This window comes from Phoca vitulina, unplaced genomic scaffold (genome assembly GCF_004348235.1).
Source record: "Phoca vitulina isolate PV1807 unplaced genomic scaffold, GSC_HSeal_1.0 scaffold2, whole genome shotgun sequence".
Taxonomy (NCBI): Eukaryota; Metazoa; Chordata; class Mammalia; order Carnivora; family Phocidae; genus Phoca; species Phoca vitulina.
Window position 1 is genome coordinate 99,991,393 of NW_022589705.1, and position 11,993 is coordinate 100,003,385.

Below are 11,993 nucleotides of genomic sequence, written 5' to 3' on the forward strand. Positions count from 1 at the left end.
CAGCTAAGCCCTTTGGGAGTAAGCATCCTCTAGCCTCCTGTCCCCACGGCCTCGAGACACTGCAGACCCCTGGGCAGGTTGTGTGGCTGGAGGCAGAAGGCAGGGCCACCTGATTCACAGAGTCTGATTCATGCAAAGTCACCATCATGCTCCCCTTGAGGTGGCTTGGGGGGGGGCCACCAGGAGGGGCACCACGGGGCCAGCTGGGCAGTTGCCTGGCTGCCACCTTGACCACAGCACAGCATGCCCATGGCTGACCTTGGCCACGGGAGCCGGCTGTCCGGACTCTGCAGCGACCACAGCTTCTCTCACTGCCGGCTCCGGTTGCCTCTGAGTGTGATAACTTGCTCTGCTTTGGTGCCGTGGAAAATCCGGACCCCCTTATTCAGATCTCCGGTGACCAACAACCCCCGTCACCCTGCTGCAGCCTTGTCACCCCACGTCTGTGGTGGCCGCAGAGATGAGAAGGGGCTGAGTGGTATTTGTGGGGACTCAGCGGCCTCCCTTCGCCCATCACCACGTCCAAGAAGACAGCATTGTGGTACCCTGGCCGTGGGACCAAGAGACCAAGGTGGGGTGTGACTCCTCGAGCTCCAGGTCCCTGCACCTCCGCCCCTCCCACCGATGCCCAAGGACGTGGCCACATGGCTCGCCTGTGAGACAGCTCCAGACCCCTCTGTCCTGAGCCCAGGGAGCCCACAGCTCGAGGACAACTCTCTAGTCAGCAAGGTTGCAGCCGAGCTCAGCCTCAGAGACAGAGAACACAGCCAGCAGCCGAAGGCTTTGTTTTATTTCATGCTGGGACCCACGGCCCACGGACGCCGTTCTCCACCATCTCACCAAGGAGGTAGCACCGCCCACGCCCCGCCTCCCACGACCTGGTCCCAAGCCCACAGAGTACATGCCTAGTCAGGATTGTTTTCTGAATCGAATGCAGAGTTCCTCAAGGGCCCTGAGACTGCCTGGCTCAGCCGCGGGTCAGGCTGGCTCTGCCGCCCAGGAGGAGCCGGGCCGGGGGTCTGCAGGAGAGGTGCACGGGAGAGCCCCAGGGTGGTCTTCCAGGTGATGGTAGGGACAGAGCCTGGGGTACTTAGGGAGGCCAGCGTTTTCCTCTTGTTTTATGCGGCCTGTTGTCGGGCCCCCTTCGAAACAGGCAGAGCAGGCACATCAACCCAAGAGCCTCTCTCCCAGGGGCTGGGGGCTCCGGGGCAGGCGAAGCCCCACCTCCAGCCTCACATGGCGTAGGCCGCCCAGTAGAGGACGTTGACGGCCACGAAGGCCGCAGGGAACACCACGCGGGCGTACATGTCCACGGTGTCTGCGTCAATGGGCTTGAAAAGCGCGCGGAGGCCTCCTTGGCCCCCCGCGCGGGCCCCCCCCTGCTTCCTGGCCTCTCCCATCTCCATGTCCACACACCTGTAGGAGCCCATGAGGTTCCCAGGCCTGCGGCAGTGCCGGCGGGACACGGCCAGCTCCTGGGTGGCCCCAGCAGCCGACAGGGAGAAGAGCACGATGGCGTTCTTCACATCCATCTGCACGGTGCGGGGGGGCAGTAGGAGACACGGCTGAGCCGAGGGCAGGCTCCCCCCCTCAGGTCCCCCAACCTGGGCCCACGTCCAGCAGCAGGACGGGCCAGAGTCTGGGCCTGCTCTCGTGCGCCGGGGGCTGCAGGCGACCTCCCCAGAGCAGTGGGCAGAGGGTCCTGAGTGGGTCCCAGGAAAAGTGGCCCCAGCGCTGCTGCCCCTCTGCGTTGGGGGTGGAGGGAGTGGGGCTTGGGGGCACCAGGAGGGGTGGGGGAGGCTGTCCTTGATCCTGAACACCAGAGAGCCGGCAGGCTCAGCCTCACCTCTGCTTTCTGCTCCTTGACCTTGACCTTGGCCTTCTGCTTCTTCCGGTAGTCAGCACTGAAGTGGGCGAAGGCATACTCCACCAACGCGGCAAACACAAAGACGTAGCAGATCCAGAAGTACACATCCAGCGCCTTGATGGCCGAGGCCCGTGGGAGGGATGAGCGGGCGCTGACCATCAGCGTGGTCATGGTCAGCACCGTGGTAATACCTGCTGGGAAGGGGCGGTGACATTGCTGGGGCCCCTGTCATCTCCCGCACCCCTACCCCTGGCCCAGGGGCAGGTCAGGCTCCTCTGGCCTGGCCCGGCCCGGCTGGCCACTGACCCAGGACAGCTGGGAGCAAGGGGCTGGGGGGCAAGACCCGAGCTTGTGGCTAGCAGGGTTGGGTCCTACTTCTGGGCTCCCGCCCTTCCGCCAGCTCCCTCCGAGGAACGGTCAGGGCCCCGTACCTAGAGACACCCTGGCCGGCACTGCTGCCTGGCTGATCCAGAAGGAGACCCAGGACATGGCGACCAGGAGGATGGAGGGCATGTAGGACTGGATGATGTAGACGCCCCGGTTCCTCCGCAGGTGGAAATGCAGGCTGAGCCGAGGGAACTGACCGGCTGCCGGGGAAACGCTCCTGGTTGGGACCTGACCCCCACACGCGACGGCACTCGGGTAGAGTGGAAGGCTTGGCAGGCACTGGGGGCCACCGCGAACCCCAGACCCCTGCCTTCGTCACCTCCCCCACACACCCTGATGGGCCAGGGGTCTCCCCTGCCCTGGGTCTTGTCCCGGGAGAGAGGCTGGCTCTCTGCAGGGCCACCCAGAGGAAGGAGAGGAGACAGGTTCCAGTGCTGCACTGGCCCAGGGGACTCTCCCCGCCGTGTGGCCGGCTCACCTCTCCTGGCCCTCCTCGGTGCACAGTCAAGCTAAAGGAAAGAGCCAGCGGGGCTCGCTGGTACCAGTGACCACACGGTAGGAGCTGGGAAGGGGCAGGAGTGGGCAGGAGACAAGGCAGCCCCAGGAGGCGTGGCCCCTGGCGCCCTCGCCCCTCGTGTTCCCCAAACCCCAAGCGCTGCTGGCCTCCAGGAAGCAGCAAAGGACGGAGCAATGAGGCAGAGAAAGCCTGACCCACGTCCGCACTGTGGCGTCCTGAGTCCCCGGGTCCGGTGCAGCCTGTGCCCATCCGTGGCTTTCCAGCTGCCTCCTCAGGGGGTCCTCAGAGTCGACTAACAGCTTAGTTAAAAGTGCCAGAAAACCACAAGCCAGGCTCATAGGAAGAGGCCGCGAGAAGCTGCATTACCAGATTTGAAGTTCATCAGCTCTGTGGCGAAGTGGTAGCTGGTGATGGTGAACTGAGCCAGCTGCAGCTTGTTCAGCCCGTGGATCTGCTCCTGGTTCTCAGACCAGTAGTAAACGATGTCCTCAGATGAGTAGCCATCTGCAGGAGAGCCCCGGTGGGCAGCAGAGCCTGGTGTCCCCCAGCCCCTGGAAGCCCCCAGCAGGAGCACCCCGTCCACATGGGGAGCCTGATACGGCAGAGACAGGGGACAGCACGGGAAGACCCAGCCAGGAGCAAGAAGGCCTGCGGCCATGCCCAGCACCCCAGGCAGGAGGACAGGGCCAGAAGAGCTAGACAAAGGGCAGGTCACCATCTGCAGGTGACCCACAGGGGCTGTCACACTGGCCGAATGACACAAATACGTGCCTCGTCTGGGCTCCCCACCCATCTGTCCCGGGCAAGGCACTGACCCCTGGGAAGAGGGCCGGGCTGGTCAGGGCTTCCAGCTCTCTCTTCCTTCTCTTCAGCCCAGGCCTCTGACTGCACGGGGCCTGTCCCAGTTGCCTCCCGGTCCCCGAGCCAGGCCAGCTGCAAAGCTCCCCGACAGTGTGAGCCCCCTGTGTTCCCCCAGCAGAGCCACCGGAGACGCAAGCACCGCCTGCCCCGAGCGGAGCCCCACCCTGTCCCGGCCCCCGGAAGGGCACTCACAACTCTCCAGGTGCAGCATACACTCCTGCTCGTCCATGGGGTACTTGGCCAGGTCCATGTCGCAGGCCACCGTGGAGGTGATTCTGCCCAGACAACATGCTGGTGAGGTCTCTGGGAGCGAGGCTGGCGCCCGACATGCTGTGGTCCTCCTGCCCCCACAGGCACAGACGCCCCAGCCCCCCACCCAGAGGGGCCACCTCCAGCGAGGGCGGCCCGGCGGCCTCTCGGGCTCTGTCGGCAAGGTGCTGGCATCGGGGGGAGAACGGAAAGCTACGGTCCGTGGACAGATACTTGTGGGTCTTTCTTCAGGAATCGCAGCTGGGCTTCGTTCACTTTCCTCGTCCTTCAAAATGCTCGACTGTGTGGCTACGATGGGGGCTTAGAAGGGAACTGCCGGCTGAGCACCTGACCTGCGCTAAAGGACAGCCTCTGGGCATGCCCGCGGGCCGGGCTGCCAGATGTTCTGACTTGCCAGAAGAATGTAGAATATAAATCCCCCGGTTTTTAAAGTGTTGGCAGCTAATGCTGTTTTCAAAAGGCACACGTCAGAAGCTCGTGTTCAACAAATGCGTGTACATGCACGCGCACGGCAGCACAACCCACGATGGCCGGCACGTGGCAGCCGCCCAGAGCTCGTGAGTGCATGAGGGGACACCAGGCCACGGAATGCCACTCAGCCACAGAAGGGACAAAATCCTGACAAACCTCACAACGGGTAACCCCAGAAACACCGCTAAAGGAAGGAAGGCAGACACAAACGGACACGAAGTGTGCAGAAGGGGCAGAAAGCGAGTCGGGGCCCGCGGGGGGAGGGGGGGGTGAGTGCTCATGGGCCCGGGGTCTCCTTTTCGGGGAATGAGCCGTTCTGGAATCAGATAGAGGTGATGTTTGCACAACACTGCAAATCTGCTAAATGCCACTGAATCATTCGCGTTGAAATGGTGAATTTTGTGTTATGTGAATTTCACCCCCGCGTAAGAAACAGGAAGGCACCGCCTCGGCCGAAGAGCTGCACCTGCGGGCCTCCAGCGGCCACCTGCGCAGCGGCTGTGTGTGAAGCGGTGCCGGAGGCCGGGGGCCGCCGACGGCCCGCCAGCCCCCAGCAGAGCTCCTGGCGGGGCCGGTCCCGGGCTCACCGGGTGCTGTACAGGATCACCCCGTCGGGCTGTAGCCGGATGAGCTTGTTCTCCACAGTCACGTCGTGGAACCAGGCGGACTTGGCGTTCACAATGAAGGTGTCTGGGAGCCACAGCTTGTCCACGAAGCGGCTGTCCAGGCCCAGAGTCTCGTTGGTGTGGTTGTAGGCCAGCCTGCTGTCCGTCCAGCTCTGGTGCAGGAACACGCTCATGGTGTACTCCTGTGGGGCCGGGGGCCGGCCGTCAGCCCTGCTCCTGCCCTGGGGGCTGGGCAGGGGCGCAGCGGAGGCTGGCTGGCACCTACCATGTTCACCTCCGAGATGTGGTCAATGCTGGCTACCTCGATGGCAAGGGCCACATTCACCGGGGGCCCTGCAAGGGAGGCGCTGAGGCCAGGCTCTCCACCCAGCGAAAGCCCAGCCAGGCAGGACTCGGCTCAGCCAGGGTCTTGCAGGGAGGACCGTGGCAGTGAGCGTCTGCAATGAGATGCTGAGAAGATTCATCTTCCTAGCTGTCTCCCTGATGGGGCTAGCTGTCGAAGCCTGACTCACCGCTTGGGGACCACAGATGCACCCCTCAGGGGAGCCATCCCAGAGCCAGCAAGGCTCAGACACCCAGCGGGATGCAGGGGTCCACCCGTGCCCCCACCGGCCGCCCTCACCTCCAATGCCAGGCCGGAAGTTGCGAGCATAGCCCTCCATCAAGCCATCCAGGTTGGGAAGCCAGGATATCTCCAGGTTGGAGCCGACATAGTCCCCAATATCGTTCATTGCTCTGGAAACAAAGGCCCACTGGTCACAGTCTGGGTGCCAGGGATGGAGCCTAGGTCCCCTGCTGGGCCTGAGCCACTGTGAGAGCCCCTCCAGGCTGGACCTGGCCAATCCCAGTAACTCCTGCCAAAACCAGGGAGCCCCAGGGAGGAGCAGGGCCCAGGACTCTTCCGCCTCACCCACCAGCCTCTCTGCCCAACTACCTCCTGCCCACCTGGCCTTGAGCGAGCCTGCTGCGTCAGGCAGAGTCCCCACCCCTGGAGACTCTCGATGAATAACCTCAGAGGACCCTGACGAGGGCACACGGCCTCCCTTTCAGCCTCTGAGGGTAAAGTGTCCTGCAGGAGGTGACTTGAGAGAAGAGATGTGTGACCAGGAAGCTGAGGGCCGGGGAGAGTGGGGGATGGGTGAGGGCAAGGTGCCCTGACCCAGGGCAAGGTGAAGGGCCCATGGGGACACTGTAGCCGACCTCCTGCTCTCTGTCCCTTTCCAGGCAGGCCCAGTCCTGGCCCCAGAGATCCCCAAATTGTCCTGTGCTTCTGAGGCTTAGCCTGACCCCAGAGCAGCGGGGGCCCGTGCCAAGGGTTGCAAGCGAGTCCCATTGGCAGCCCGTGCAGGTCGTGTTTGTCCCTGGCAGGGCCTCATCGTATGGGTACGGCCGGTACACACCAGACTGCCAAAGGCTACCCACCCCTGCTTGTGCTTACCCGTCCTGGGGTAAACAGCATCGCCCAAAACTCATGTCCACCCAGAACCTCAGAAATTGGGCTGTAATTAGTTAAGATGATATCGTGCTTGATTAGGGTGGCCCTAAACCCAATGAGTGGTGTCCTTATAAGAAGAGAAAGCAGACACACAGGGAGAAGGCCGTGTTACAACAGAGGCAGAGATCGGAGAGATGCAGCCACAAGGCAAGGGATGCCACAGACCCTGGCAGCGCCCGAAGCTGCAGAGAACCACAGGAATGGATCCTCCCTCAGAACCCTCCAGAAGGAGTCAGCCCTGTCCTCAGGCTTGATCTCGGGCTTCCGGCCTCCAGAGCTGGGAAAAAATAAATGTCTATGGTCTTAAGCCCCCCAGTTTGAGGTCACTTGTTAGAGCAGCCCCAGGAAACGCACACACCCCGCCCCCCAGCCAGAGGGCAGGGCCCGTCCACAGTCGGGCAGGAAGGGAGGAGGGCATTCAGGAGGGCGTTCAAGAACAGCACCCTTGTGTTACTCTGTAATAACGCTGAACACCGGGAGAGCTTGCCTGGGACAACCCCTCTTCTGTTTCATATACGGACCCTTTGAAGAAGGTCGAATTTGAACCAAGAGCTCCTTAGCGAAGGAAACTCACAAACCCTGACCTATCCCGAAGGACCGCCTTGGTCCCTCTAGGCAATGACCTGGTCTAGGGCAGGGGTAAGGCAGGTGATTTGGTAACTAAGTATGAGAAGGACTTGAACGAAATCCTGGCCCCAAGTAAAGCCCAGTTAAAAACACAAATGGAGGTCACCCTGAAGATCGGATGGAAAGGGACTGGTATTAGGTTTTATTTTTGGACTGGCCCAGCTGCCATCTTGCTGCAGCGGCTAGCCTGCCAGGAACAAGGCTGTCAGGAGACACCATCCAAACCTGGCCTCAGGGTGGTGGCCCAGGCAGGCGCATCTTTCCTCGGCTGGGTCCCATGCGCACTCACAGGCACGAAGTCAAGACGGTGGGGAAGCCCCTGGTCATGAAGCTCGCCTTGAACTGGAAGGATGCCAGTGGACTTCTCAGCCTTTGCCAACCCTAAGGGGGTGCGGAGGGGACAGGCTCCCGGCCCCATCTCACTTCTCACCTAGGACAGGGGCTGCTTGTTTTTCCAGCTGTGAAGAGATGTCAAGGGCCATCCAAGGAGGATGCCCTGCATGCCAGCCTGGGTCGTGGAGGGCCTTGCTTTCCTCCCATGGTTCAGGTGGGCAGCTAAAGGGGGGAACGGGGTCCACATTCCATGTGGGGGGTGCTCAGCATGGGGTAAGCTTGTGGGGACTCTGACCAGCACCTTGGGAGAGAGGTTCTGCTTCATCTGATGGCCTTGGGCCCAACGATGGCCTAGGGCAGGGGCTCCTGTCGTGTAGACAGACAGAGCAGCTCGGAGACACATGCCCAGACTCCTGGGATGAAGCAGGCACCATGAAAACACTTGTGGCTGGCACCTAGCTGTCGGGCACTACCGGGCCTCCCTCCCTCGACTGACCCCTTGAGAAACAAGCCCACCCTGTCACTTGTCTGTGCCCCTGGAGACAGGAAAGGTGGGTTTCGCTGAGCAAGGCAGCGGGGTCCTCTTCCCTCCGAGGATCCTTCCACCGTGCACACGCAAGCCCACGGTCCCCGACAGCGGCACTGGCACCTCGGTTACCAGGGGGAAGAGGAACACGGCGACAGTCGCATGGTGAGCCGGCAAGGCGGGAGCTACAGAGAGAGCTTCCCCAGGGAGGGGGAGGTGCCAGCAACCCAGAGGGGGCCAGCCAAGGGGGCTGCGACCGGCAAGCTCAGGCACCCACCGCACGAGTGGGTCTTCGGGCTCAGGGAAGGCACAGCTTTGGCCCCACCCGCCGACGCAGGACAGCACTTTCCTTCTTCTCCCACCGACACCTTCCCACCAGCAAGCCCAGGATCTGACCTGAGCAGCGGCGGCCAGAGCCGGCACGTCCGGTCCTCCCACACCACTCCGGGGTGAGGACCAGGACCGAGGGAAGGGAGGGTGCTGTCCCCCTGGCTTGTAGCGTGGAGGGAAACAGAAGCTGGTGGGAGAGGAAGCCCCAGACTGACAGCACGGCGCTGTCTGAAGGTCGCCCACCAAGGCCCACAAAGCCCAGAGGCTTTCCTCCCGGCCGGGGCCGCAGCCTGCCAGCCTCCCTGCATGGGCAAAGAGACACATCCATTACCCAAACCCCAAGCCAGATGTGGGTCAGAGTGCAGAATGTTTCTGCTTTTAGAAAGGCAATATAATGCACATATGGACTTGGGGTGCGGGGTGGTGTCTGGAGAATTTCCCAGCAGGAAAGTTTAAGTAGGCCCCAAAAGTAGGATGAATGAGACTCATGTAAGAGCAGAACAGGCTTTGCCACCAAATGAGCTTTGGTGTCAAACTTGGGCTAAGACTTTGGGGTTCAGAGCAGCTGGGACTTCAGAATCACAGCTACGTGGCTGTGCTGGGCCCACAGCTGATCCCAGGCCTCTAGCACATACGTCCATGGCCACGCCTCAGTGCTTTGCCCTTCCTGTTACCTTGAAGTAAGAAGAGGGAAAGGGGCCATGGAGCTCGATAAAAGAACAAAGCCCTCCCGAGCACAGGGGTCGCATCAACGCTGCTTGTGGTCTTGGGCACAATGGCCACACTGTGGCCAGACCCAGAGCTTCCTGGTTCTGCCCCCCAACCACCACCAAGGAAAGTCTGACCACATCTCCCCCACGTCCCTGGTATGTGCTGCCTGAGTGCCTACAGCCCAAACACAGGCTGATGTTCAACATTTTCCAGTTTCCAAGGGTCCAGAAGTCTGGAATGCTGGGGGGCGGGGAAGGAAGGCTGTCCTTGTTCTGGTTTTCTGCAGCCCTTGTACCAAGGTGATCTTCAAAAAGGTCCTTCACATCTCCCGTGGAAGGTGGCCAGGATAAGTGCATGAGATGCCGGGCTACCTGGGGCCCATTTTCAGTCCCCAGAGAAGAGACAAGCCAGCAGGGACCCTACTGGTCCCTGAAGCCAAAGGGAGGAAGCCACAGCCCAGGGGCACCCTTCTTCTTAACCTCTTCCTTCCTCCCCTCCCCCAACAGTTAGAAATCCTGAGTTGTCGTTGCAGTCCCCCACCCCCTCACTTCCTCACCTCCCACCCCTACTCGCCCCCCACCCCCCACCAGAGGCCCCAGGCTCCTTCCCACCTGCATACTCTGGAGTTCAGTGGATTCCATTTGAAACGGCCCCTGAAAGGAGATTCCACAGCGTCCTGGGCCCCAACTTTCTGACGACCACACACAACCCTTATCTTGTCCACCCCAGCCCTGCTAGCTGCGGCGGAAGCTCGTCTGTGTAGCTCTGCTCCCATGGGAAAAGGAGCAGCCTCCTCCCCCGTGTCCTCAGGATCGCTCCTTCCTGCCTGCCTGCCTGCCGCTCGTGCCGAGCTGAGCGCTCGGCCCGCGCCTGGAAGGGCACCAGGCAGCCAGGGACCGGCCAAGTGCCTCTGGGGCCGAGGACCCCAGCGAACCCGGGGAACCCGGGAGAATTGGGAGCGTCTCCCAGGCCCTCGTCCAGCCGAGCGGCGCCGGTTCAGCACCGGGACGGCGGACAGCACCCGGGGCGGCAGGAGCTGGGGTGGCCGCGGCCCGCGCCCCAAGGGCAGCAGCGCGGTGAGTCTGGAGAGAAGCGCCCGCGGGGGAGACGGGCTGGGGGGGGAGTCCTAGCGGGAAGATGGGGGTGGACGGGGGGGATGAAGACGGGAGTCGGCGGGAGAGATGAAGACGGGGGATGGGGGTAGACGGGGGTGGGGGTGGGGATGAAGACCGAGGGTACTCCCCACCGAGGGCGACCCTGGGAGCACGCGGACGCCGGCTCGCTTACCTGGCGCCGCGGTGCTGCTGCGCGCAGAGAAGCAGGAGCGGGGGCAGCAGCCCGGCCAGCGAGTCCATGGCCTCGGCGCTCAGCGCTGGACCGGGGGCGGCGCCGAGGTCCCGCCGGGCGCGGGCGCTCGAGAAGTTGCTTCTCCGGCGGCCGCGGCAGCGGCACAGGCTGGGCGGGAGCGGGAGGGCGCGCAGCGCGGGCGCGAGGGCGGACGGAGCGCGGAACCCGGAGCCCGCCCCGCCCCGAACCGGGCCGCCCCCCCAGCCGCCCCGCCCGTCCGCCCCCACCTGCCGCCGAGCCCCGCAGCACTCCGGAGCCGCGCGGATTCCTCCCCGCCCCCGAACCACGCAGCAGCGCCCCGCCTCCAGCTCCCGCCGCGCCTAGCCGCGCCCCCCTCCGGGGTCCGGCTCTCCCCCACCGCAGCACTGCTGCCGGCGAGGTGACCCAGGCCCACGACCCGCCTGGACGCCGCCTCCCTCTGCCCGGCCGGGCGCCTGCAGACCGACGGGCGCCGCGACCTCGTCCCCGGGGCTGTTTGTGGGGGTCACAGGTCCCGGGCACCTGGTTTAGGCAGTTGAGGAGCGCGGCGCGGGGAGGGGGCTCGCGTTCACCCGCTCCTGGGAGAGAGACCCCCCACCCCCCAGCAGCTCCTTCCAAACCCCTCGCACCTACGGCAGAGCAGAGCCAGAGCCTGAGCGATCACCGGGCAGAGCAGCTCTGCCCACCCTCGGAAGGCCCGCCTGGTAGAGAGGAGGGCGGTGGGCCATGGCGCTGCTCCACCGGCCGCGGTCCTGGTGACGGGATGCAGTGACGTCTCCGTCTGGCCTGATCAGGCTTTGTCACACCTGTCCACACCCCTTTGAAGGGCACTGCGGATGGCTGGGCTGTAACAACGGTGACATCCATGCTCCGCACCCCCACGAAGATCTAAGGATGTCAAGGCCCTGAGCATTTTCTATTTTAATTCTTTTCAATATAAAGTTCTGCGCAGTTTCCCTCAAAACACTTTTATCCTTGTTTGGTCTCATTTATTCACTTCTGGACTTGATATCAGCTGACAACAGAAAGTGAATTCTCATGAAAACACCTAAAAATGGACCAGCTTGTTCTGGAGTGGGTTAAGCCCCCTTATAAGACTGCAGACGTTGGCTAGAGCAGGGGCAGCTAGAAAGGGCTTTGCTGCTGGGAATTTCCAACCCAATCTTGAATGCCAAGTATCCAAGAATGGGGCTGGCTCCCAGCTTTCTTTCTTAAAGCCAGGAATGGGTGCTAAGAAAGCCAGGCAGATGTCAGTGTAAATGCCTCCTCTGGAGGGTCCTCCCAGCCCCCTTTGGGTATGGAAGCACTGATCTCAGCGTGTTCCCACACTGCGTGTATGTGCATGTGCTCTGGACAAGTCTCAGGGCCTCAGGGCCTCTTTCCTGTGGGTCCTTCTGCACACGTTTTTGGGAGAGTGAGGAGTTAATCCTTCAACAAGTGCCCTGAGCCTGTCCTTGCACAGAGTGAGAGCCGTGAGTGTCCACCAGGATTGTTATCATTCCCCGCTAGAACAGGGGTCTTGCCTGCCTGCTTCTTCAGTGTCCCTCATGTCTAAGCCTCTAGCATATAATGGGTGCTTAATAAATATAGGAAAATACACGGGCTCAGAGTCTCCAAAAGCCAGCAAAACGAGCATGGTCAGCAGC

The 11,993-nt window shown here is 62.5% G+C and overlaps 1 protein-coding gene across 3 annotated transcripts; it reads right to left on the minus strand.

Moving 5' to 3' along the window:
- Positions 1-772: 772 nt before the first annotated feature.
- On the minus strand, positions 773-10,498 carry GABRD (gamma-aminobutyric acid type A receptor subunit delta). Of its 3 annotated transcripts, none has more exons than XM_032395366.1 (9): positions 10,309-10,498; positions 5,622-5,734; positions 5,265-5,332; positions 4,961-5,181; positions 3,825-3,907; positions 3,138-3,275; positions 2,299-2,454; positions 1,847-2,058; positions 773-1,532 (listed from the first exon to the last, which is right to left on the minus strand). In XM_032395366.1, the coding sequence occupies exons 1-9, from the start codon at positions 10,374-10,376 to the stop codon at positions 1,233-1,235; spliced, it is 1,359 nt and encodes a 452-aa protein (XP_032251257.1). In that variant the 5' UTR covers positions 10,377-10,498; the 3' UTR covers positions 773-1,232. The 3 variants fall into 3 exon arrangements, with proteins under 3 accessions (XP_032251257.1, XP_032251253.1, XP_032251265.1); XM_032395362.1 differs by having other exon boundaries at positions 1,847-2,061; XM_032395374.1 differs by lacking the exon at positions 10,309-10,498 and adding an exon at positions 5,945-6,072 and having other exon boundaries at positions 1,847-2,061.
- Between the last annotated feature and the right edge of the window lie 1,495 nt (positions 10,499-11,993).

What these genes read in the sequence shown, in the direction of transcription:
- GABRD (XM_032395362.1), bottom strand. Translation starts at nt 10,376, where the DNA reads ATGGACTCGCTGGCCGGGCTGCTGCCCCCGCTCCTGCTTCTCTGCGCG. An exon ending in CTTCCGGCCTGGCATTGGAG is followed by an intron (nt 5,333 to 5,621) that starts GTGAGGGCGGCC and finishes CCTCCCTTGCAG; the next exon opens with GGCCCCCGGTGAATGTGGCC. An exon ending in GTGATCCTGTACAGCACCCG is followed by an intron (nt 3,908 to 4,960) that starts GTGAGCCCGGGA and finishes TTGTCTGGGCAG; the next exon opens with AATCACCTCCACGGTGGCCT.